The 27,254-nt window shown below is 41.5% G+C and overlaps 2 protein-coding genes across 3 annotated transcripts in view; both read left to right on the forward strand.

Annotated features, from left to right (window-relative positions):
• The window catches only part of LOC101173208 (1-phosphatidylinositol 4,5-bisphosphate phosphodiesterase delta-3-A), a 32,675-nt gene extending 16,083 nt beyond the window's left edge, over positions 1–16,592 (forward strand). Inside the window, exons 10-16 of the mRNA XM_004086845.4 lie at positions 2,351–2,494; positions 2,571–2,724; positions 2,806–2,922; positions 5,546–5,724; positions 5,876–6,011; positions 12,436–12,585; positions 12,664–16,592. Of these exons, the coding sequence (XP_004086893.1) occupies positions 2,351–2,494; positions 2,571–2,724; positions 2,806–2,922; positions 5,546–5,724; positions 5,876–6,011; positions 12,436–12,585; positions 12,664–12,773 (990 nt within the window). The 3' untranslated portion in view covers positions 12,774–16,592. The remainder of the gene's footprint in view (positions 1–2,350; positions 2,495–2,570; positions 2,725–2,805; positions 2,923–5,545; positions 5,725–5,875; positions 6,012–12,435; positions 12,586–12,663) is intronic.
• Positions 16,593–23,029: 6,437 nt separating this feature from the next.
• Positions 23,030–27,254, forward strand: part of LOC101172964 (1-phosphatidylinositol 4,5-bisphosphate phosphodiesterase delta-3-A-like) — a 39,845-nt gene continuing 35,620 nt past the window's right edge. For both annotated transcript variants that reach the window (XM_004086844.5, XM_078937758.1), the window contains exons 1-3: positions 23,030–23,242; positions 26,951–27,006; positions 27,083–27,194. In XM_004086844.5, coding sequence (XP_004086892.1) covers positions 23,173–23,242; positions 26,951–27,006; positions 27,083–27,194 — 238 coding nt within the window. In that variant the 5' untranslated portion in view covers positions 23,030–23,172. The remainder of the gene's footprint in view (positions 23,243–26,950; positions 27,007–27,082; positions 27,195–27,254) is intronic.

Genomic DNA, 27,254 nt, shown 5'->3' on the forward strand with positions numbered 1-27,254 from the left:
ATTCAGCTTCGTAAAGAAATCAAACTTTCCATTTTACCTGGAAAGCTCAGTGCTCCAATTCAACCTTTTTTTATTTGGACAACATTTTGGTAGTTAGGTGTCACTACTGATCATTCTTATAGCAACGTAACAGCGGTGAGGCTCGCGGGGAACCAAACTGCATCTTACCCAGACGCAAAGCTTTCGCTTTTGGCAAATGCAGAAATATTCTTTTTCACCTCTTTTGCTTTTCCTTCGCTTCCCCTAGTTGCGAAATTACACACTTCTGTTTTTTTCTTTGAAAAAACATACAGTCAGGACCATAAATATTTGGACAGAGACACATCACATTCTTTCTAATTTAGTTTCTGTACATTACCACAGTGAATTTTAAATAAAACAACTCAGATGCCATTGAAGTGCAGACTTTCAGCTTTTATTCCATTGGTTGAACAAAAAGATTGCATAAATATGTGAAAAACTGAAAAACTAAAGCATTTTTCAAACACAATTCCTTCGATTCATGGGCTCGTAAGTAATTGGACAATTGACTTCCATGCTATTGCATGGGCAGGTGTGGGCAATTCCCTTGTTATGATATTATGAGTGAAGCAGATAAAAGGCCTGGAGTTGATTAGAGGACTCGTGCTTGTATTTTGAAGATTATGCTGTGAACAGACAACATGCGGTCAAAGGAGCTCTCCGTGCAGGTGAAAGGAGCCATCATTAAGCTAAGAAAACAGAAAAAAACCATGCGAGAAATTGCTACAGCATTATGAGTGGCAAAATCAACAGTGTGGTACATCCTGAGAAAGAAAGAAAGAAAGCACTGGTGAACTCAGCAACGCAAAAAGACCTGGACGTCCATGGAAGACAACAGTGGTGGATGATCGCAGAATCATTTCTATGGTGAAGAGGAACCCGTTCACAACAGCCAACCAAGTGAACAACACTCTCCAGGAGGTAGGCGTATTGAAATCCAAGTCTACCATAAAAAGAAGACTGCATGAAAGTAGACACAGAGGGTACACTGCTAGATGCAAGCCACTCATAAGCCTCAAGAATAGGAAGCATAGATTGGACTTTGCTAAAAAGGATCTAAAAAAGCCAGCGCAGTTCTGGAAAAACTATGGAGAAGGCATGTAGAAGCTCATGATCCAAAGCACACCACATCATCAGTAGAACACTGTGAGGCAGTGTGATGGCCTGGGCGCGCATCGCTGCTAGTGGCACTGGGACACTAGTGTTTATTGATGACATGACACAGGACAGAAGCAGCCGAATGAATTCTGAGGTGTTCAGAGACATACTGTCTGCGCAGATCCAGGTGAATGCAGCCAAACTGATTGGGCGGCGTTTCATAATACAGATGGACAACGACCCAAAACATACAGCCAAAGCAACTCAGGAGTTGATTAAAGCAAAGAAGTGGAATATTCTTGAATGGCCAAGTCACTCACCTGATCTTAACCCAATTGAGCATGCATTTCATTTGTTAAAGACAAAACTTCAGAGAGAAAGGCCCACAAACAACCAGCAACTGAAAGCCACTGCAGTAAAGGCCTGGCAGAGCATTCAGAAGGAGAAAACCCAGCATCTGGTGATGTCCGTGAGTACAAGACTTCAGGCTGTCATTGCCAACAAAGGGTTTTCAACCAAATATTAGTAATGACTATTTTGTTTTCAGTTATTTCATTTGTCCAATTACTTACGAGCCCATGAAATAAAGGGACTGTGTTCAAAAAATGCTTTAGTTTTTCACATTTTTATGCAATCTTTTTGTTCAACCCATGGAATAAAAGCTGAAAGTCTGCACTTCAATGGCATCTGAGTTGTGTTTTTTTTTAAATTAACTATGGTAATGTTCAGAAACAAAATTAGAAAGAATGTGTCTCTGTCCAAATATTTATGGTCCTGACTGTAACTTGCCACAGGAATGGACTAGAAATGTGCTTATTTTTTTTAAACATCCTTAAAATTTTTACTCTTTATGACTGATTAAACCATCAGGTTGTATGTTTGATACCCCTGCTTTAGATGGTAGATCTACTTCTTTGCGCAAAAGAACTCAAAGAAAACCCTTTGTGACAAATAGCCAAAAAAATTTTTTTGCTGCATTATTGTACAATATATGAATCTGATGTACAGATATAGTAAGAGTTCTTTTATGGACTGGCGGACCATCCAAGGTGTTGTCCGCCTTCGCCAAACAGTAGCTAGGACAGGGTCTAGCAACCTCGTGAATCCATACGAGAAAAAGTGAGTCCAGAAAATGGATGGATTTCCATGCCCATTTCCCAAAACACACATCCTCTCATTTTACTGTAGTTTGCACATTCATGTGTGTTTTTCAATGTTTCCTGCCATTTAGGATCTAAAGGGTAAGATCCTGGTGAAGGGGAAGAGGGAAGAGTCAGCAGAGGAGTGTTCCTCCAGTTCTTCAGACCTTAACTCTTCAGATGACGAGACCAGCGTGGCAGAAGGGAGATCCAAGAAGAAGAAAGATGGCAAAAAGGTTGGTTCTGCAGTAGTTGATTGGCCAAAGGGAAGTGACTCTTGTTCTACAGTGATTGTTTTGCGTGTGTTACTAGGCTGGTGTGTCAAAGCTGAATCCAGAGCTGTCTGAGTTGGTGGTATACACCCGCAGCGTTCACTTTAAGGGTTTTGATCAAGCTGCCAAAAGCTCGCCACTCCAAATGTCGTCCTTCTCTGAGAGAGAAGCACTCAAGCTTATTAAGGATTCTGGTAAGACACTTGTGCGCTCAAGTTTGTGATCTTTGAATGCGTCAATGTCCAGACTAACTGTTGTCCACCTGACCTTTCCAGGGGTCCTCTTTGTGCGCCACAATAGTCACAAGCTCAGCAGGATTTACCCATCTGGCCAGCGCCTCCAGTCCTCCAACTACAACCCTCAGCAGATGTGGAATGCAGGCTGTCAGATCGGTTAGCTTTAAACACTTTACATTTTAACAAGACACGCTGTTTAGTTATTTTGCAAATGATTTTGTCTAAAATGATTTGCAAAAAAAAGCAAACTCTGAGTCAGAGGACACGTCGGACAATCAACATTGAACAAAATTCCATAAGTTCCTCATCATAAGAAAACTCATCCCAGAACACTTTGTGTTTTTTTGGGGATTGTACTAAATATGTCTGTTTAAAAGTTAATCTACAATCCCGTTCCTTTTGGTTATTAACATCCCAAATGTTTCAGGCATGATTGACAGTTTTGTACAGCTTGTGAGCTTTAAGTGCTTCCACATCGTGTGGCTCCTTCCACCTTTTTTTCTCAAACCAGCCCTAATTTCTACATTACTGAGGTGAACGGCTGAGCAAATGAATTTGATCATCCTTCCTATGACTACAAATGAGTTGCTTCAACAGTGCTGATAATGGATGTGGTGATCGGCTGGAGTCAGTGTTAGCAATGGGAGCAATGAAATGATTCACAGGACGTGGCTTTCACCAGCTCATAGACAATGGTAGTTGGGTCTTTACTCCATGAGTAAATGGTAAATGGCGTATACTTATATAGCGCCTTTCTTCCTACAAGGACAAAGCACTTTACAGTCACAGACCCATTCACCCAGTCACTCAACTCAACTCAACTCAACTCAACTTTATTTATATAGCACTTTCATACAACAGTAGTTGAGACAAAGTGCTGAACACAACAGTAAAAAACATTAAAACATGTTACGGGGGGGAAAACACAGAGGGAGATAAAACTATAGAAAACAGTAAACAGTTAGAAAAACAGTGGTCTTCATATTGGGTTAAAAGCCAGAGCATAAAAATGGGTTTTTAAACGGGTTTTAAAAATGGACAGTGAAGGGGCTTCTCTAATGGCCAGTGGCAAAGTATTCCACAGCTTTGGAGCGGCTACAGCAAAAGCTCTGTCCCCTCTGAGCTTCCGTCTGGACCTCGGTACCTCTAAAAGCATCTGATCAGCTGATCTGAGGCACCGTGCCGGCGAATAGGGAGTGAGAAGCTCAGAGAGGTACAGCGGGGCAAGACCGTGTAAAGATTTAAAAACAAGCAGAAGAATCTTAAAATGAATTCTAAAATGCACAGGCAGCCAGTGAAGCGATGCTAGGATCGGTGTGATGTGGTCTCTTTTGCGTGCTCCAACCATAAGACGAGCAGCTGCATTTTGAACACGTTGGAGACGCAAGAGAGATGACTGGCTGAGTCCAAGATAAAGTCACACACACATTCACGCACTGGTGGCGGCTCCGCTGCCAAGCACAGGCGCCCGCCTACCACCAGAGGCAAGGTGGGGTTCAGTGTCTTGCCCAGGAGCACTTCGACTCATGGGCGTGCAAGGTGGGAATTGAACCTGCAATCTTACGATCATGGGTCGACCGCCCTACCGCTGCACCACGGCCGCCCACGGCTGAGTAATGCTTTGTTCAGAATGAGCACGATTTGCACGGCAAATATTTGTCCACCGCCTCTGTTTTGACTCAAATTTGTTGCTGGATGCTTGTCCAAAAAAGTGTTTATAAACCTGCCCCTCCCACAGTCTGTGATGCGGTTGACCATCTACTGCAGGAGTACATCTGAAAGATAGACGCTTTCAGCTGTATTTCAGTCTCTCTGTAACCCAGTTTGACAATATACTGACCCGCATTATTCTGAGGAGAGAAAAAATACGAATAAAATTAGAGGATGTTTTTGTAGTTGTCTCCATAAAAGTAAGAAACAAATCAGAAAGATCCCTTATGGTTTCAGTCCACCCACTGATCACATCATCAATATCCCGGGCCAAGGTTGAGTTCCTGATTTGTTGATGCACAGTTTTTGCCAAAGTTCCGTTATTTGAACCATGGAAACATCTCGCCACAAGTCAAAACTTTGACTGCGTTGGCACATCACCAGAAACAGAATTTCAGTAGACCGCTGCGCCACCCATGATGCTCAAATCGCACCTGTATATCTGTACATTGACTTAACACTGACCCTTGGTGCCACTGCCCATGCAGTGTGGTCTATATTCACCAATCGAGTGAGCACTGATGCACACTAGTTTTTGCCAAGACCTCTCGGAAATTTATTGGGCACCTGATTTTGGAATTGTAGTAGTGAGTAGTGAAGGAATTCAGACACAACCTTATTTTTCTAACTCACTTACTTAAACTGTAAAAGACTGAATTTGGGTTTTTAACATAAAGGACTTTGCATGGATTATTACAATTAACAGTTTTCAACAAAATCAAAATACGTAATGCAAAACTTGCTTAATATTCCAGTATGTTTAGTCATCTAACTTATTTTTATTTGCTAAAACATCAGATCGATACATCAAGGTAATAGCTTTACATAAAAATGATGCATAAAAAAACATGAATTGCCCCTTTTCTTATTATTATCTTATCTTATTCTTGCTCGAATGGCCCCAGGTCATGGTTGGAGTATAAATTAATGTTGCATTCCTAAAATGCCAGTTAAAAGCCCATGCAGTGTGGCAATGAAGAGGTAGAACTTGCTGATTGGAGCTCAGCTGGTTGAACCCCTTTTAGAACCAGTAGTGAACTTTGAAACTGCTCTGTTGTGTTTTCTTCAGTTGCTCTGAACTTCCAGACACCTGGCGAGCTGATGGACCTGAACCAAGGCCGTTTTCTGCAGAACGGTCTGTGTGGATATGTTCTGAAGCCTCCTTTCATGTGCACACCTGACAGCACCTTCAACCCTGAAAACGTTGGAGGAGGCCCCGGTCACAGACCTATCCTCCTCACCATTCGGGTAAGAAAGCTATGGGTGTTTCTATTATGTATACTTACATCCATCAGAACAATGGTTTATCATGGTCATGGTAGTGGCTTCATGTTGCAAGTTAACATGGCCAGTTAAAGACAAACTTTAAACATAATAATTTTTTCTTCTGCCAAACCAGGTCATTTCAGCTCAGCAGCTCCCAAAACCAGAATGCGACAAACCTAGCTCTATTGTGGACCCTCAAGTTTGGGTGGAGATTCATGGAGTTCCTATTGACAACAACAAGGAGAAAACTCATTATGTTGAGAACAATGGTAAGAGGTTGGGCTGCAACAGCAAAGGGCTAGCTATATAGAAGGATTGATTATCCTTTAGTGTTCCAGTCTGCAGGCCTTCAATGATGGAATCATATACATCTTTACATCCATATACACACTTCTATACATCTCGTCTTACAGTTGGGCAAAAAAGTATTTAGTCAGCCACCAATTGTACAACTTATCCCACTGAAAAAGAGAGAGAGGCCTGTCATTGTCATTATACCTCAACTATGAGAGAGAAAATGAGAAAAAAATTTGACAAAGTTACATTGTCTGATTTTTAAAGAATGTTTTTGTAAATTATGGTGGAAAATAAGTATTTGGTCACAGAAAAACCAACAAGCAAGATTTCTGGCTCTCACAGACCTTTAACTTCTTCTCTAAAAGGGATCCTCGGAGAAGCTGCACCATTGGTGGGTGACTAAATACTTTTTTGCCCCAATGTACATTTATGGTTTGTGGTTCTAATCTTATGTTTTTAACTTTGTGTTGTTCAGAATTGTAAAGAGTCCTTGGGAGCCCAGACAGACGCTCATAAATTAAATGTATTATTATTATATATTCCATTCAGCAGGTTCACACTTTTTTCATTATCATTGAGAACAGGCATTGTACCTGAGAACTAAAAGTCACCAAAGTTTTACCTGACAAATGACCCATGTTGTTTTCATAATTATAGATGTATTTTCATCTTGCTATGTTTTTCAAAAGAAATTGCATAAAATTTTATATGCTTTTTAAATAAGTTTTTTTCATTAGCCTTAAATGCAGTTCTCTACAAACACCAATATGGTTTTCATGGATATCATTCTACTTTGATTAAGTAGTACTTAATTGATTAAGTTAACTGTCCACTCAAAAATAATGAGTACATTTTAAGAGCAACTGATACTGATATAATCATCAGATTTTATTACCAAAACTGTAAATATATGGATTTTATAACTACACATAAATGGTTTTGCTGGTCGCTTTGTAGATGGAGACCTAAAAGCAGGAAGGGCTCGAACAACTCCAATAGGTGAACAGAATTTATTAATGAAGGCCAGAACATCACAACAATGACATACGCTCCTATGACAAGCACACAAAAGAAATGCCTTAAATACCAAACCCTAAAGTACTTAATTGTAGGCAGGTGTGACATCTCATGAAAAGCCACAGCCAACCTGGAAAGAACAAACCCAAAACATAAGACTAGAGGGCGAGCATGACATAAGTCTCCTCACAAAGTCTGGCTCCTAGACAGATGTCGAGGCTGGTTTGGGTGGTCTTGATGGAACAGGGAGATAAGTTCCCGATCTAGAATTTGGCTCTGTGAAACCTACTAAGGATCTGTAGGACTGGAACCCTTCCAGTCGATAAGGTATTGGACACTTCAACCAACTCGCCTGGATGCCAAGAGCTTTCTGACCGTGTAGGCAGGACCACCAGCCACATGGCGAGGTGCAGGAGGAGACGCCGATGTAGATTGAAAGGAAGTGGTCTTCACAGGCCAAGGTAACAAGGAAACAGCTTCCAAAAATCCCCTTTTAATGGTATGTCAGTAGCAGACAGCCATACCCTGTCTCCTACCTTGTACTTAGGAGGAGTTGGCCTCTCTTCTGGTTTTATAGCAATTGGAGTTGATAACCCTGCCTGGAGCCAGTTTAGCTCGTGCTGGTTTGCGGCACCTTCCGTCCGTGAAACCAGGGTTCGAATCCGGGCTGTTCCCTGTTCCCTTCTTTGCTTCTGTGTGCCGGTCCCAAGCCCGGATAGATTGAGAAGGTTGCTTCAGGAAGGGCATCCGGCGTAAAACATTGCCAAGTTAACCATGCGCCTCATCCTCAAAAAGAGAGGTTGTTTCGCTGTGGCAACCCCTGATGGGAAAAGCTGAAAGAGAAAGAAGGAGTTGATAACCCTGCCAAAGGCTGCTGGATCTGAAGTTTAGGCTGACAGTTCCTGGTGGGGAAAAGGGGGGGGGCTGATCATCGTAAGCAGCTTGAAAAGGAGGGTATCCTGAGGAGTTGATCAGAGAGTTATGCGAGTACTCAGCCCAAGGAAGCTGAACAGACCAAGTGTTGAAGTTCTTAGCACACATAGCTTGTAAAGTGGTCTCCAGATTTTGGTTGTAGTGCTCTACCTGTCTGTTGGTTTTTGGGTGGAATCCCAAACTTAGGCTACGTTCACACTGCAGGCTGAAACGACCCAATTCCGAATTTTTTGCCCCTAAGCGGCCCAATTCCGATCTTTTCATGACAGTCTGAATGACACAGATCCGATCTTTTCAAATGCGACCCAGGCCCCGTGGGTTTGCCGTCCTGATTCCGAATTGTAGCCGTTCTTTTCAATTGCGACCGCCGTCTGACCGGCCAGGCGACTTGATTCCGAACTGTACGTCATCGACACGCAACAAACGTCATCATTTTGCGTTAAAGTAGGCAGGAACGAGAACGTAAACATCAACCATGGTGGACGATGCTGCTGAGATCAGTCAGTGGAAGGGAAGCGAGATCCCCGATTGGATTAATATTTGGGCTGATCGCTCTTTTCAGGCCAAACTCCAGGGCTCTGATCGCAACTGGACGGTTTTTGAAAAAATTTCCAGATAAATGGCAGAGCGTGGTGTTGAACCTTTACCGCGATAACTTTTTTTTCTTTCTCCCCTTTGACCGTGCTCAAGCGCGGGGGACCCGAGGCGATCCTCCTCCTCCTCTCTGTTCTGATCCTTAGATTCTCCAGAACGGGTTAATAAAGAGTCCATAGCATTTATTTTGGGGGAAACCTTTTTTTATTACCGTCCTCCGTAACACACAACATGAATGCGCGCACACACTGCCCCCCCCCCCTATTCTCTATCGCGGCACGCGCTTGCACACACGCGGGCGAGCGGCTCCAACACATACACATTTCCATTCCACAACAGTGGGTACAGACGATCCAGACTCCATTGCCTTCTTAAAATGAGAAGATTGTAATTGTGCTGCTCCTTCGTGAAAATAAATTTAATATTACAAAAAGAGCTCCGCTTTTGACAACACTGTTGTTGACATCTGCTCCGCAAACAAGTGACGTCGTTCACCGTTGAGTATTCTTCTGGCTTCTGCGCATGCGGGTCTCGTTTGGGTCGTGTCACGGTCACACTGGAGATCACAAAAGTTCGGATTTACTTGGAAATGTGAACGGTCTAGCAAACAATTCGGATTTTTTCCAAAAATCCGAATTGAGCATTAAGCCCTGCAGTGTGAACGTAGCCTTAGACTGACCTTGATCTCAAGAAACTTGGAGAATTTTCTCCAGAATGTACTGCGGCCAATGAAATAATGTCCTGAGGAAGACCATGTGGCCAAAATAGATGTTGGGACACAATTATTGATAGTTGTTTGGCTGAATGCCATTTCTGCAAGGACACCGCATGAGCAAGTTTGGAGAATTTGTCTACTAAGGTCAGAATGACTGTCTATCAAGGTCAGAATGACAGTTTTACCTCTAGGACTGGGTAGTCCAGTGATGAAGTCCTTGGCTACATGGGACCAAGGTCTGGAGGGCACAGGTAGAGGCTGTAGGAGTCCTGCAGGTGGGGTTCTAGGAGTCTTTACACTGGCACGCCCGGGGCAAGAAGAGATGATGGCCCTTGTTTCTGATAACATGGTAGGCCACCAAAACCGTTGAGCCACAAGAAAAACAGTTCTCTTCATTCCGGGATGGCAGGGCAAACAAGTGCCCCAACTGCAGGACAAAAGTAGTGTTCTAATTCTTTAATATAGCTTGATTTATCCATATCTGTCTTATTTTAGTTTGGTTTTGACAGTTTTTGCAAAAAGACTTTGTTTAGTGCTGTCATGCTAGTCATCTTTTTGGTTGACTAATTGATCATGACCTGTAATTTGTAAATTTTAATTAATATAATTTTAATCTAAAATATCTTTAACCTAATAATTGCTATGAAAAGCCAAATTATGAGTTATTTTCATTTAAATTTGTGACATTGTGGCACAGTAAGAGATCAAAATACAGTTAAAAACAGTGGCCTTATGAAGTTTTTTTATTATAACAGACATACAACCTTTATTTTAACATCAGCAAGGGCTATTTTTATACTCAATTTGGAGAGAAAAATAAAAATAATACACATCAGGTCCAGAGTATTCTAATTTAATGCACCATAAAACAGTTGGAACACTTTTCTGAGCAATCCAAAGAATATTGACTTCAAATGTCTTATTAATACCATAATTCAAATGTTGATATACCTTTTTCCACAGTTTATCACAACAGCAAGAAAGGGGAAAAGACATGAATGATTTAATATTTTTCAATCTATAGTCTTCAATCTAATTGGTGAATTTCATAATTTTAAAGACTGCGATGAAGCAGAGGAGAAAGGAGAACACAAGGAAATGAGACACAAGGAGCTGACTGCGGAGGAATTTACCAACATGGGACTTTGTTTATGTGAAACAAACTTTTGCTTCATCATCTGGATGAAAACAAGTGCTAAGAGGTGAACTTTCCCTCTGAAATTATGCTTTTTTTTAACTTCTCAAGACCAACACTTTCATCAGAGAGAAAAGAGTGAGAGTAGAGTGAGGCACTGTAGCATTCACCATGTTTAAAACACCACGTTTTAAATAGTCAAATTTACGGGAAAAACTATTTAAACAAAGAAATAAAACAGAATTGAAGTTCTAACCTGGGCTCACACTGTATCCAGTCCGGCTCTGGTGCAGCCACGAAGCGGTCTAGCTACGGCAGATGACTCACATTGGCCACGGATGGCTGCAGTCCTGCAGCAGCCCAAGATCTGTCCTTTTTGTCATTATCTTTATATAAAGGATGTGTAGTATCATAAAGGATGGGGAAGTTCTGGACCTCTCATCTTCCATGGTGTTAAATGACCAATATGACGCTCTCCCACACAGTTTGTGACCCTAAATCGGCATGACGTTGTGTTTACAACTTGGTGAAAACGCAGCGAGTACAGTGAAAAAAACCTTTTATTTTAAAAATGTACCGGATGCACGTTTAGGTTGATTAATTTGCAAATTAGGGCTAACTATGGCCTCAGATTTAGCGGTGCTGACCCTCATCCCAGTCGCTTTACACTTGGCCGCAAACAGCCCCAATGCACGCTGGAGGTCCCAGCTCAGTAAAGCCAACAGGACAACATCATCTGCAAAGACCAGAGAGGAAATCCTGTGGTACCCAAACCAGACCCCCTCCGGCCCCTGGCTGTGTCTTTTGTCCATGAACTAAGAACAGAACCGGTGATAAATGGCAGCCCTGCCGGAGTCCAACATGCACCAGGAACAGGTCTGACGTACTCCCGGCTATGCTAACCAAGCTCTTGCTCCGGTCACACAGAGACCGGACAACCCTCAGTAAGGCTCCTGGACCCCATTCTCCCAGAGCATCCTCCACAGGGTACAACGGGGGACGCGGTCAAACTACTTCTACAAATCCACAAAACACGTATGAACTGGATGAGCAAAATCCCACGAACCCTCTAGCTGGTCCACTGTTCCACGACAAGGACGGAAACCGCACTGTTGTTCCTGGATCTCTCCTCTCCAGTACCCTGGCATAGACTTTCCCGGGGAGGCTGAGGAGTGTGATTCCCCAGTAGCTGGAACACACCCTCCTGTCCCCCTTTCTTGAAAAGGGGAACCACCCCCCCTGTCTGCCAGTCCAGTGGTACAGTTCCCAACTGCCAAGATACTCCCACAGCATCCAGAGACTTAAGGTACTCAGGACGGACTTGTCCACTCCCGGAGCCTTGCCACTGAGGAGCTCATTGACTTCCTCAGTGACTTCAGCTTGGGTGACAGACAGCCTCACCCCAAAGTCCTTATTCTCTGATTCCTCAAAAGAATGCGTGTCAGTGGGATTGAGAAGATCCTTGAAGTATTCCTTCCACTGCCTGACAATGTCCCAAGTCGAAGTCAACAGCTCCCCACCTACACTGAAAACGGTGCATGAAAAGAAGTGCTTTCCCCTTTTGAGGCGCCGGATAGATCACACTTTTCAAGTTACGTAAATACTCCAGCAGCTACACCGGAGCTGGACTGGATGCAGTGTGAGCCCAATCATTTATAATTAATTTTTTTGTAAATAACCATTATATGAGCGGGATAATGCCCTTCTAGGTGTGCATTATCTGACATGAACGGACTTCCAAGAAGCAACCATCTGACAAAATGCATCTTGTTCAAAATTGTATTTTGATGAACTTTATAATAAACTTCTGATTATGACTGTTTTTTAAATGTATTTTATAGTGTCTGAGTTCTTTATAATCTTTGTGCAAATGTATTAGGTGGAGGCTTTAAATAACCCCTGCAGGATTTTTTGCCTCTCCCTGCACTGTATTCAATTTTCTTTTCTCATTTTTTTCCACCTGTTAATCATAAAAATTAAGTTAATCTGTTATATTTCTCAGGCTTTAACCCACAGTGGAACTGCACCTTGAATTTCACCGTCCATGTTCCCGACTTGGCTCTGGTCCGCTTCATGGTGGAGGATCACGACTATACCTCAAGCAATGACTTCCTAGGACAATACACGTTACCTTTCACCAGTATGCGGTCAGGTGAGAGACACATGAACGTTACAAGTTGGGGTTGTGCTTTCATAGAGGTTGTGGTAGACTGACCTTTTGTTCTTACAGGTTACCGACATGTTCCCTTGTTTAAGCTTGATGGGTCCAGCCTTTCACCCTCTGCACTCTTCATCCATGTGAAGTTCAGCACCTGTCAGAGCAGTCCATCCAGATCCTAAGCTGATCACCAGGGAGGTTAACATCCAAGTGTCAAACCAAGAGAGTCTAACCTTGCCTCCTCTCACACAGCAGCTGACATAACCAACTAACGAGGATGCAAAATCTGGTTTATGTGCTCACAGAAGTCCTACTATGGCAAAAAACCTTTATCTATTTTTATTTTAGTAGTAGGCCTTATGTTATCTTAGTTATGCTTAGATTTATCAAAAGAAAGGAAACACTATTCAAAATTCTAAAGCTGTATTGCTGCTGGACATATCCAGTGACTTGAGTGAAAAACTAGTCACTGTTGTGGTGAAAACCTGAAGAATTTCTGTTTTCTTTGGCAAAAAAGAAGAAAGAGAAAACTGTTTAAATCTGCTGTTCTTTTGCATGACAGTTAAACATATTATCAGACTTCATCTCTTCATTTCTAACAGAAAACGCTCTTATGTACCATATGCCTTAGTCACAACTGCCCTAATGGGTGGATACGAGCCGTCTGCGGGTGAAAAATGGGCAAATCTTTATAAGACATGCAGGTGGCCCACAAATAATTTCAACATCATAGACCTTAAGGCAAAAATATTCATTATTATATAATGCACATTTTTTCTACAGGCCTACAGGTTGTAGCAAACACTTATACAACATATAAGGGGGAAGGTGCGTAGGTGAGACACAGGCACGTCATCCAAAATTTTCAATTTTTTCAACCCTACAAACCCTGCGCACCCTTTGCACACTCCATGTGTGCAGCCTGCCTGTTAAGCTGCGTTCATGTCAATAGCAATTTGCGCAGCAAATTCGCAACAGTCGGCTCTCTTTCGCTGTGTGAACACCTTTCTTTCCAGAACACCTTTCTTTCCAGAACACCTTTCTGTCCAGAGCTTGACGCCCCTGCCCCGTGTGAAAGGAGCTTCCAGCAAATATTTTTAGCCTGATAGTAACATGGAGCGGTGTCTGCGTTTTTGCTGTTTACAATAAACGGAAGACATGGATAATGTTCAAGGTTTGTGCCCGGCCGGAATTATATGACATCAAGTCTTTTATATATATCCAAATAGAGCTTGCACCACTTTGACTTTTCGGACTGTAGGAACAAGCGTTGGCATCTGGTAGCGAAAGTCCAGTGTGAACACCATACGCTAAAAGCACGGTTATTAATGGCTGTTCAGCGCGTTCTTGAACACATATCACATGTTAGTGTATATGTAGCATCAAACTTACCACACACACAATAATTGTACGTGGCATATTCATAACGTCCTTAAGGTGGCCTCGTGGGCTTTAAGTGAACTGCAGGACATTGAGCTCACTTAAAGATTGGGTGCACTTGTCCACTAACCTCCATGGGCCCGGACAACCCAAAAACCCACAGCACAACCCCCTGTATGGCTGCATGCGACTAAGGCATTGAATAGAACAAACTTTCACCACTTTTCTTCAATTTCATGTAAACAGCTCATTTAACCTTTTATTGTCTCTATGGTCTCAGAACACCAGCTGCGGTTACATGGACAAAAGTAATCGGAGTAAACGTCTGATCAGCATAAAAATGCGTCATGTAAACTCACTGTTCGGAGTACTCATTCTAATCAAAATTCCCTTCCGATCGAGATAGGTGGGTTATGCCGATTGTTGATACGATCATAGTGGATGTAAACAATTTTTTCTGATTGTGGGTCACTACTACTCTGGCTTTTACGTCATGTGTAAACAATGTGCATATGTAAACATTTGTTATAATTGGATAAAGTTTTTCTGGGCCCATGTATACAGTTCAATTCTAAGCTGATCTTTGATCTGTTCAAAGACATTTTGCACTTGTAACCGCAGCTACTGAGTTACTGCTGTTTTTGAAGTCTGGGGGTGCTGTAGCGTCCGGGACATGTTCCTGGAAAAAACTCCACTCTGATGTTGAAGCTTCAGGCACTATAGTATTTATTTAAAGTATTTACTCAGCAACAAATTAAGGCAGTCTAAAGTGAAGAAATATTTCAGGGAAACACTGTCAAACCATCTGTCTGCAGTTAGGTCAGGAAGGGCAGTGGTAAGTCCTAGATATACCACATCATCCTTGGGTGTCAAATACTTTATTGTCCCATTTGTGCCAAGGCCATATATTTTATTTTAAAAATTGTTGTCACATACTTGGGTATGAGAAGATTAAAAAATATTTCTATCCAGGGCTCTTAAGTCTTATGTGTGAACCTATACCTAAGTGTTAATGAAACACTAAGTGTTTCCTTATTCTTCCTAAAAACTTAAAGAAAGGATGAGGCTTGCTCAGACAGCATTGTCAGTTATGGAGTACCACAGAGGCTCTCTGTTTGATGCAATTCTGTTTAGTATTTACTTTCATCAATTATTATTAGTCAAGATAGCATACATTTATTTTGTTTTTTGATGATACATAGTTTTGCCTATCTATTTAACCAGAATTATCTCACAGTTTACAAGACTTAAGGGATATCTTAGTAATTTAAAGATTTTGATTACTTTTACTTGTACAGAATCCCACTGGATGACATCATTGTGGTCTTCAGAGATGTGAGACACTTTAGAGTCATTTTTTATGAAATCAAGTTTGTGGAATTTTCTTCTTTCATCTCCTACAATATTTCTAAAATCAGGACTATCCATCAATTTTCTAAACCCACTGTATTCCATCTGAGGTCATTAGGATCCTGGACACCAACTACTGAAGGCATCACTTGATAATTCTCTGGACAATTCATCAGTTCACTGCAAACATACCCATTTACACCTTAGAAATATTAGAAACATACAGCATGTTTTTGGACTGTGATATAAAGCAGAAGTACCCAAGAAAAGAACCCTGCATGCCCTGACAAAACTCATGCATGCAGAGGAGAACGTGCAAAGCCTATATAAGAAGCTTGCCAACTAAGACCTTTTGCTGTATTGGGGAATGTGATTTCAAAATTATTTTACTAAAAAAAAAGTTAAAAAGGAAGAGCCATCTCATAATTTCTTTCTTTCTTTTCCTCAACCAACTAACTTTGAGAGAATGTGGGTGGTGGCACGGCTTACAGCCCCAAAGCCCCAAGGGCCAAATGTTGTCACAATTTTTTCTTTTCCTAATCCAAGGATCTTAAGTATTTTTCTCCTTTTTTGGGTGCTCCTCGTCCTTTTTGTCAGTGAAGTCTGTTTGCATTCAAACTAAAGAAACCCACACTTTATTTCACCTGCAAGTTAAGAATACCATTATTTTCAAGAGGAACCAAGTTATCTTCAGGTCAGAACACCTGCCAAACCAAGAGGACCGTCAAAGGAAACCAGTAAATGCCCCTCAAGATGAACAATGTACTGCTGAAGGGGAATGTGTCACCATACAAAGTGACATTAATGTTTTGGTTTGTGCTAAAGCAATATATGTAATCATGATCCAAAAACAGTTCCAGCATTCATGCCTGCATTGAAGTTGTTGGTTTTTTGTTTTTTAAGTGCTCCTGGTTGTGTTCATCGTAGAACCTTAAAGTAAAACTCACTCAGAGCGTCTTACAAACACAGATGAGCGCTATGGTAGCAACAAAGAGTTGAGGGGGTTACAAAAGAGCATATCGGCTGTGGATGCTAAGAATCAAACCACAAACTCTTTAGATTATGACTTCTCTACCTCCTGATCCACATCTGTCTATGACTTTTTAATGTACTATAACAGTGTTTTAAATATTTCTGTACTAACAAATGAAGATGGGATGGTTTTCAATCAGAGCTATGTTTGTAAGCTATTTTACCAGGAGGTGTACTTATGTACTGTTGTAAAGTTTTACAGTTGTCCCAAATGAGAGAAATAAAGTCTAACAAATTCATTTCACTGTTTATTACAGCTTTGCAGTTTAAAAAATGGTTCACCACAGATTCCTGACTTTATGTTGCAGGAGGTCCGAACAGTTTTATCTATAACTGGATGTGATTGTTATGATTACTAGTAATATTAGGTCTGGGTTGTGAGAGGCTTTAAGTTAGCGGGACAGGTGGGTGACAGTAAGTGGGAGTGGGCTTTCTCCGCGACAGCAGTCCTGCCTACAACTACAACTTAAAGGTGAGTTTCTAAAGAACTATTGCTGCTCTGCAGAAACTATGTCACAGAAAACAACAGTTTTTATTTTATTTTAACTAAAAATAGCACAATCATAATTAAAGTACACTGGAAACCTTAAAAGATAATTGCAGTGGGACTTTAAATAGATTTTGAGGTTCATTTTCTACTCTTTTTTTCCTATGGTGTATTATTTTCTTACTGTGTTAATAAAACCTCTATCCATGCATCCATCGTTCACTGCTATCTTGTAACAGGCAAGAGACACAGCATGTCCAATGTCTTCTTCAGGGCTCATTTCAGCTGCTCGTGTCCAGGGTCTTATCCTTTCAGTCTTGATTCAAAGGTCATGACCATAGATGAGGGTAGGAACAGAGATTGACCAGCAAATCAAGAGCTTTGCCTTTGAGCTCGGCTACTTCTTCACAACAGATCGATTCAGTGACTGCAATACTGCACCTGTCCACCTGTCAATCCTGCTCAATCCTTCTCTCACTAGTGAATTGTTGGATGTATATTTTTTATTTTCTTTATTATCATTCTAACTGCTGTTTTTAAGACTGTTTTTTTATCTTCTGTTTGTCTTACACGATTAAATTTGTTGTCTTTAGATATTTCCGTGTGCCACCTCACCAGAAAGAAAGGAGTGTCTGGAATGTGAGCTGATTTAATCATGAATGATAGAAATTCCTGTGACTACAGCAGAAATTAAAGGATATATCGATAACTACTAACCCTGTGACATATAGGTATTTCACTCCCCATGTAACTAGAGCTGCCCAATTCTGAATAAAGGTGCGAGGAGGGGGCAGACACCCTCAGAGCTGCTTGAGCAGAGGTGTTAAAGAGGTGTCTGTTTCCAGACAACCCTGTCCATGTCCAGTCTGTTTGTGTCAAAACCAACAAATAGTCCTTGGTTAAACTTTGAATCAGGCTTTCCCCTGTCCTGTTTTTATGTACATGATGCAGACCCAAATTTTTGCATTTTTGACAGGTCTGGCTTTTTTCCTGTTAGCATTTGGAGTCTTTCCTGTTTCCTTATTAAAGCATTTACCGTAACTTACTTTTGATTAGCATACACCCGCCCATCTTAAAAAGAGAACGGCAGCCTCTCTTCGCAATGCCGTTCTGATGAGGTGAATATGGTGCTGACGTCTCATGCTTAATACCATTTTTCTCAACAAAGTTTGAAAGTCTCTGCATGTAAACTCTGTGCCGTTATCAGATCGCATGCATTTTACTTTCACAAAAGGGGGAAATATCAGCTGAAAATGTCTCTGTTGCCTGCAGTGCACCACTTTTTGCTTTCAAAAAATATACAAATTCTGTTTTCGAGGAGTCATCAGTGAATGTCTGTACATATTTGTATCCATCAATAGACTCATTTGCTAATGGTCTTGCTAAGTCTGTGTGTACCAATTGCAAGGGGGGGTGGGGGTCTCTTATCAGGATTTCTATTTTGTGTCACGATATGTCAGTGATGCCACACTGCATATCGTGACAGGTGTTACATTTATTATCAACCTCAACTTCAGTTTGCTAATAATACAACTTGTCATGCACATGAATGATAAGTTAGTACCTTCTTAATGGGTTAACACATCCCATCCTTGTTTGAAAGGGACTGTAGCTCCTGATGCTGTAGCTGACTTCACTTGTAAAATGTCTTGGGAATATGATGGAGTAAACAACGCTCGTCTCAGGGTTGTTTTGTGCTGATGACCTGTGCCATCTATCAGGAACATTTCAAAGCTTTTGAACGTGGCAATATATTAATGATGTGTGAGGTATAGCTCCAGTGTTGACCATCAGGCCCTTCTCCTCAATGCAACGTGCTGGTTGCTGCTGGCCTTTGATGTCTGGATTAGTAGCCCGGAAGGCGTAATCTGCAAGTGTAGCTCCAGATCCGTTGCAGCCTTCATCTGCGACTTTCCTTGCTCCATTCTGTTTGCCTTTATGTCTACAGGTGGTATCATTGTGTGTGCTGCTCCTGCAATGGTTGCACCGCTTTCTCCTCCTGCATGTTTTTGCTCGGTGGCCCTTTGTTCTGCACTTACAATATTTAATATCTGCATCACTGTAGTCTCTACTATGTGCGCTTGACTCGATGTGCTTTTGCCCTGTTCTTGCCATCATCTTCATCACTTTGACATTTGACTCTGCCACATTAACTTTTCTGTGTCTTCATAACTGCGCAACTCTGTTTTGAACTCAGGAAATTTCATATCATTATTATTATGAGTCACATGTATTGGAAAGGGTTTCCCATTTTAGAACCATAGCAATCAGCAGGGCATCTGCTAATGTCTAACATTGCCCAGAGCCATGGCTCTGATGACGTTATCTGTAACTGTCTGCTCCATTTCTTAACCCTTGTGCTATCCTATGACCCCACCCTTACACTGACGTGTTCTCACTACCATGACAAAGGTGGATAAAAGTGGAAAGATTTCATGTAATCCATGGACACCAGTGAAGATCACAAATCATTGAAGAAAAGAAATTCAGCACACTGTCTAGTGGGGTCTAGATGACCCAACTCCCAATGTTAGAGTGCCTAGGATAGCACAAGGGTTTAGCAATATAATAAGAGTTGTGTACATGCTGATAATGCAGGCCTTTCCTCTTCCTGCATGGTAGCCTCTCAAAATTTTCAGTGCATCTCTTTTATTAACGGACGCATCCCTCATAATTAATGACAAGCTTTTGTTGTCAACCAGTTGAATCTTCTCGGCATATACGTCAGCATTTTTCTTGATATGGCCGCTACCACGGCCTCATCCCTCGGTTCTTTCAAAACAGTCTCCTTCCACATTAAAAGTTGAAAATGTCCAAGCACTTTAGTTTCCCAAAGCTCGTACTTGCTTTCATCTCCGTCACAGATGAGTGGAGGTAACCTTCTTGTTCCTCGTTGATCCATAATGCTGGTTTGCCGTTAGGACACTGTCCGTCACAACTTTCTATCGACAATAAAACCTCAAACTTCTTCGCGTTATTGTTAATGGTACCACTGACAACTTCTAAAAAATCTATAGGAGTCCATCCACAGGTTATATTCCATGAATAAATCTGAGGCACTAAGGTTCAGCGGGGGTAGTTGAGCATAGCTTGGTCCCACTGCAGCTCATGCAGATCCTTGGCGCTGACCGTCCGACAACATCGCTGAATTTCATTTTTCTTTCTTCCTTGGCAGGAACGTAAAATCCTGGTCGTCCTTTGTTGTGAAATCCTTAAAAATGTCATCCTCGTCACCAATATGTTGTGTTGTTCAAATAAACAGTCTTAGTTCAGTTTCTTTTATTTGACACAGATCTCATTCAATCTTCCAACTACCTCTTCTCCGGTTCTTTTCTTTCCCACTCTCTGTCTGTCCAAGGATAATTCAGGAACATTGCCTATACTACAGTGGATTAGAATGACTCATATATTGTCAGTTATAAGAGATATATATATTTTGATACACGTAACCTTGAAAGCAGAATAAGTTTAGACTATTAAATGAATCACTTATATTTGTTTCCAATGTGTACAGGTTGTCTCAAACACATGTAAAAAATAATTTAAAAAAAATGTTCATTTAAGTATGTAGTTTTTATAAAAATGTGTAGATTCAACTTTTTTATTTTGGGTTGCACCGGGTATAATACTTCAAGTAGTCTTTGCCCAATAAATGCAGGTGAACATAACCAGTCATCTGAAATCTAAAGAGACTAAAAGGCTTCAAAGATTTCAGTCCTTCCAGATCAACAGCAGTTCTCAAAGGATCAGCTGTACTTCTTTCCTCTGGGGCTCAGTTTATCAGATGGGTAATCCATAATCCACTTTTGTTTCAGCTGATGTAAAGCTGTACGTATTAAACGTGCAGCATTAGTGGTTTCTGGCAAAATATTTTTTTATTTTGTTTGCAGAAATGTAAAGTATTAAACCTTGAACAGCCAGCCTAATATCTAAAGTGACCCTTGAAGCGATTAAAGATTTACTAAATGGAGGATGGAGAACAGCTTTTGATTATTGCCATGCAGGTGGTCAAACAAAAATTCATTTTCACATAAAACAAAAATAACTCTTGCTAAAAAATAAACTGCGGAACTCACTCATGTGCAATGATACTGATGAAGATCGAATGAGACCAGCAGCAAGGGAGTCTGAGATATAAGCCTCCATGGTCTCTGCTTGGGGTCTGGACAGGTTATATAAGCGACTGGTGGGTAGAGGTGCTCCGGGCAGCAGGTCTATGGCGCAATCATAGGGACGGTGTGGTGGAAGAGACAGGGCCCAATCCTTACTGAAAACCTCCGAGATCATGATACACCTCAAGAATGGCTTACAGGTCAGGTGGCTTGAGTGAGGGAGCCTGACTAGGCTTAGTGGGAACTGCAGAAAGGAGGCAAGAAGAGTATCAAGCTTGGCTGCAGTTCTTGATGGTTCCTATGTGCGGGTTGTGAGAGGACAGCCATGGGTGCCCAAGAACAATGAGACTTTCAGAGGAGGTGATTATGAGAAACTGGATCTTCTCATGGTGGTTACCTGAAATGATGAGCTTGACTGAGGTGGATCTATGAGTAATCTGAAAGAGTTCCCTGCCATCCAAAGCCTATGCCAAAACAGCCGTAGGAAGTGTTTCCAGGGAAAGGTTCACCTGAGAAGCAAAGGCGTAGTCCAGGAAGTTTGCCTCTGCTCCGGAATCCAGTAATGCCTTAACTGGGTGAGAAGGGTGATGTACCCACAAAGTTGCTGGGAGAAAAGTTTTAGTATGAGAGGAAGAGTTATCGGAAGTTGATGTGGTGTCTCCGCTGCTACTGGCGACCGTTGTCTTTTGGCTAGACTGGGCAGGAATCTATTAAATGACCAGGGCCACCACAGTAGAGGCAAACTCCAGCTGATATGCGTCTCTGGCGTTTGTCAGCAGAGAGAGATGGGTTCAGCCAAGCTGCATGGGTTCCTCAGTAGAGGTAGAAGTGTTAGAATTAGATGATGTGTGAGAGATGGAAGTACCTGGACTGGGTGGTGGTAGGCTGGATCTTCGTTCTGTAGCCCGGTCTCTTAACCGGTTGTCCAATCGGATGGTTAGGGTGATCAGCACATTCAGGGTAAGAGGTTGATCTCTGCTGGCCAGCTCATCCCTAAGCCGTTTGGTGAGGCCTTTTCTGAACATCGCCCTGAAAGCCTCATCTTTCCACCCTGAGTCAGCAGCCAGAGTCCTAAAATCCACAGCATAGTCAGCAGCACTGCGAGCACCCTGTTTGATCCTCATCAGTTGACTGAGTCCCGCCCACTCACAGGGTGGTCAAATACACGTCTTATTTCAGTCACCAAAAAAAAAAACAATAAATAAAATCAAAGAAAGATGTCCAAAACCATGGTGAACCAAAGAAGACTCCGCCCACTGCAACACTTGTCCCTCTAGTAAACTGACAATGCAGCAGATCTTCAGTGTTTGTTCTAAAACTAAGGCCTACTGCAGGAGGAAGCCCCTGCACTTACCCAGGTCCCCAGAGTAAGGTTTGGGGTCCGGGATATGGGTTTATCTAACAGCTCCTGGTGGACTCCATGGAGGAGCAGGAGTGGGTGGGGCTGGCTGGCGTATGCTGTGAGAGAAAAAGAGGAAAACTGTTGTGAAACCTGACCGACAATTTTGTTAAATTTGTGGTCCAGGGTGAGTATCATGTGCTCGTGTCTCAAAAGCTCCGGGTTGAGAGGAGAAGCAGGTTGTTGAGCAAGGTCCAGGGAAGAAGAGATGTCCGCTGGATTTAAGCTGGCCAGACTTTTCTGTTATGGCAGGTGGGTGCAAGGGGGAATCAAAATGTGGACACTTCTTTCTGGGTAACAAGTTTTATTTTGAACAGAGTGAGGATGGCAGGCTGGCTGGCTGGCTGGCTGGCTGGCAGAATCTTGGGAGGGAGAAACAGGTGGATTAGGACACATAAAAATTTCTTGGCTCTGATTGTACTTGCCAATAATGTTCCCAGAGGTGAACAATAGTCTGTCGTCGGCTGGAGGTCCATGTGAGGTTTATGTAGAGTGGCTGACAAGGAGCAGGTGCGTGACCAGGACGAGGTGCAGGTGTGGCTCAGGCACTGGATGAGAGCATCCCCACAGGATCACAACAGACTGGTCCTGATGTAAACAACGTTTACTAATCCAGTTTATCATATTTTTTTCTTTCAACCACCCCCGGATAGTTCAATACAATAACGCACAGCTAAGGTTATTTTTTTTTATCAATTCCTGGTTTTTGACGTCATCAGGCTTGAGAATGGGCGGCGACCCGCCTGGAGCCTCTCGCAGGATAAAGGTTCACGCACAGAGCGGTCCCTCGTCTGCTCTCCTGTCTTCGACGATCACGCGCCATGCTGGGAGCCAGGAAGAAAGACGCTGGGACATCCGAGACAACGGCCATCAACCCCCTGAGAAACTTAGGTAAGGGTTCGAGGGCGCCGCGCGTGCGCAACCACAAGTGACAGTTCTGTTGTCCTAAGAGCAGTAGCAGCTCCGCGTCAGTGCGCATGTTCTCTATCCACGCTCTTGTTTATGGATATTAGAAGTGTGAGTGACAGATGGTTGTATTTTTCATACATGAATATATAAAAATAAAATACAAGTAAAGCCAATAAAATAAAAGTCAAACGTTAATCAGAGAGGAAATTGACAAACTAGTTTTTGCTGTAAAAATATAATTTCGTGATGTTCATATTTCGGAATGAATTGATATTTTATGCTTATGCTTGGCTTCTTAAACTTAGGAGGCTAAGTAAATATTAGTACTTACCGTAGTATCAGGTTGACAGTTGTGTCGAGGAGCCGCTCATCCCGCTGTCAGTCAATCAGTCTCTGTCCATCTAAACACCACTTCTGCTTGTTTAGGTTAAATTATTTAAGTCTAGGTAGATTTTTAATACAATTTAGTTAAATTCTATAATAATTGCAGATATTTAAACTAATTTAGGTTCGTAGTTCATTCTCAAAAAAATTGATGAAAATACTATTTAAAATGAAAACATTTTAAAGGATTTTTTTTCTTTCTTGAACATTTATTTATTTTGAATACATCTACTTTAATTTTTACATGTTCATTCAAATGCTCTTGTTAGATTAGTACTTTCAAAACTTGTTGCAATGAACTCAAATAGTCTTCACAATGATATTCAACAATTTTATTATGAATTAATACCTATATTTTTCTGTCATATTTACTGCACCCATGAAATGTTTTTTTAGAGTGTAGCATAGCTTCTGGTCACAGGGAGCTTCCCTAGCTTTACAATTTTGCATACTGAAAGCACTTGTCAGTATCTTGTTGACATATGTTTCTTGTGAAATTTTCATGCATCCATCAGGCTGGAAAAAATCAACTCCAAGTAAATGCTTAAGTCTGCCCAAATCCTTCATCCTAAACTTAACTTAAGCATCTCTTTCACATCTCTCATGACCTTTTCAATACTTGCTGCTATTATCACATTAACAACTCAGATGATCATCCTTGTTTAATCACGGTCTGTCTCTTTGGTGTAAACACAGTGGTCTGTTGGGTTTTGTGTGAAGTCCTTTTCAGTCAGATAGTCATGTAAAACTGTATTCCAGTTCCGACCAGACTGTTTCAGGCCGTACAGAGATTTTTCTCGCTTACAAACCAAACATATCCCTTCTTCATAAACTTCTGGCTAGTCAGTGTAGATCTCATAATCTATGGGAGTGTGTAAGTGAGCTGTTTTTACATCATCTGATAAAGTAACTAGTTCTCTTGAGCTGCTTTTTGCTGTTGGTGAAAAGTTTTACAGTAATCTATTCCTTTCTCCTGGCTGTATAATAAAGAAAGAAATAAAGAGAAACAATGGGTTGACTGCTATAAAGCATTCAACCAATAAGAGTCAAACACTAATCAGAGAGGAAATTAACTAGCTAAACCAAGTAGGCTGGGCTGTTTTTGTCCTCACCAACAAAGAATCCTCGATCACACTTTGAATGAAGCTCTTCCCTGTCCTTTTTGTATGTATAACAGGCAGATCCAAAATTTTTGCATGTTTGACAGGTCTGGCTTTATTCCTGTTAGCATTTGGAAAGGAGTCTTTCCTGTTTCCTTATTAAAGCATTTGTTTCACACTACGGCTGCTGTTGAACAGCACAGTTCCACAGGCTTTTGGGTAACTGACTTTTGATTATCATATACCTGCCCATCTCAAAAAGAGAACGGCAGCCTCTCTTGGCAGTGCCGTTCTGATGAGGTGAATATAGTGCTGACGTCTCATACTTAATACCATTTTTTCTCAACAAAGTTTGAAAGTCTCTGCATGTAAACTCTGTGCCGTTATCAGATCGCATGCATTTTACTTTCACAAAAGGGGAAATATCAGTTAAAATGTCTCTGTTGTGTGCAGTGCACCACTTTTTGCTTTCAAAAAATATACAAATACTGTTTTGGAGGAGTCATCAGTGAATGGCTGTGCATATTTGTATCCATCAATAGACTCATTTGCTATTGGTTTTGCTATGTCTGTGTGTACCAATTGCAGGGGGGGTGGGGGTCTCTTATCAGGATTTCTATTTTGTGTTTGTATAAATTTCCCCTGAATACACACCTCACATTTGTGGTCAGACTTATCTGTTCTGCTCTTAATAGTTATCCCATCTACCACATTTTGCTACCTTAGCATATCCTCATTGCAGTGATGCCACACTGCATATCGTGACAGGTGTTAAATTTATCATTATCCTCAACGTCAGTTTGCAAATAATACAACTTGTCATGCACATAAATGTTATTTAACTTATGCAAAGATGGATGTGCATAATGTGCATATAAAATGAAAGTAGTTTTGCTGAGCACTGCTGGCTCCGCAGAGAAAGTGTGTGTTTGTTTCAGCCTCGGGGAGGTGCTGCCAGTACAGACTCCTCCTGGAAGGGGCTGTTCTCACCGGTCTATGTCAGCTCGTGAGAACTTGCTTGTTTTTGTGGGTTCGGAGGGGCTGGTGCTCAGAGTGAAGGTTTTTTGCGTGATTCCCAGAAATGAGTAAACTGATCAAAATAATGCTTTGGGATTTCTTTTTGTGAGGAATGAACATTATAATACACTTAAAAGCTCAAAAAAGATTTGCATGGTATAGGCCCTTTAAATGTTCATAGAGCCCAGTAATTGTTTTAATGTTTTTGACGGTAACAACTAAAGCTGCCATAAATTAGGTCCATCTATTTGCCTTTTTCCTATGTCCCATCATACTTTGAATGTTTCTTTAAAAAAGATTAAACCAAATATACACCAACTTCAAATTATTCTCAGTTTTCTTCTGTTTTGTCAACTACTATTGACAAAGTCATCAACATTTTTACTTTGTGTCATCCACCAATATCTCTTGATTCCTACAAGATAAATGTCATCTTGTGTTTGCTACCTTTCTGTCCTGCTTCTGCTTCTCTATATCAAAACCATTGCGCTCCCTAAATCTCATTTAAAATACTGCTGTGTGTAACTTTTCCCACTTTTTTAGTGTCAATAAGTAATGTTAGCTTAAACCCATCAGCTTGTGAATGAGGCACTCTTGGACTTAGTAAGTACGTCTGTGGTGCTGCTCAGACGAAGAGCAACCCTGATTTCTTGGATTCATTAAGAATCTGAAATTTTGTTGTTGTTAAAACATCTGGTTAAACATAAGATTGATTTGGGAGGAGAAATAATTCACGAGCCCTCTTATGCTATGTTCACACCAGGCATGTGACACATGTTTAAGAACGCCAAAGATTTGGTGTCATATAATTCCACACAAACGGCAAATATTAATTTCTCCTCCATGATCAATTTTCAAAGGGACGCCATCCAGACGTTAGTACCAAATCAGAGTCCATAAATGGTCAAAGTTGTCCTGGTTTAACTTGTAACACGTTTAGTACTTAGAGCCCCAAAACAGTTGCGTAGCTTTGCTTGAGTGTGTACATTTTGAATGCAGGTTTACATAGACTTGTCGTGGAAAGTGGTCACATTGCTGAGAATGGGCTGGATGTGTTGAAAAGAACACAAACATGTATTCAAAATACATGTTTGCATGCAGGTTTTATTAAGGGTGCATGGCTTTCAAATTATTGAAGTTTCTCTCGTGTTCTGCATTAGGACCTCTGACCGCATGTCTTCTTGTGCAGGAATCCAGGAGGATGAGGATGTGAAGAAGATGCTGCAGGGCTCCAGCATAGTCAAGGTACAGACAGTGAAGCTCTGTTAGGCTGAGCACGGTCCTGATGGATGGAGATCTAATCCGTCCCTCTCTCCTCAAGGTTCGCTCCCCACATCGGCAGAAGCGCAGGACTCTGCGGCTGCTGGAGGATGGAGTCACTATCTGGTGCCAGTCACACAAATCATCCAGCCGGACCAAAGAACAACAATCCTGTAAGGCGTCTGTTTCTGCTGTTTACCTTATACGCGTGTGTCACCTGACAGTCAATGCTG

This window comes from Oryzias latipes, chromosome 19 (assembly GCF_053564925.1).
Source record: "Oryzias latipes strain Hd-rR chromosome 19, Olatipes_Hd-rR_3.1".
In the NCBI taxonomy this organism is placed as follows: domain Eukaryota; kingdom Metazoa; phylum Chordata; class Actinopteri; order Beloniformes; family Adrianichthyidae; genus Oryzias; species Oryzias latipes.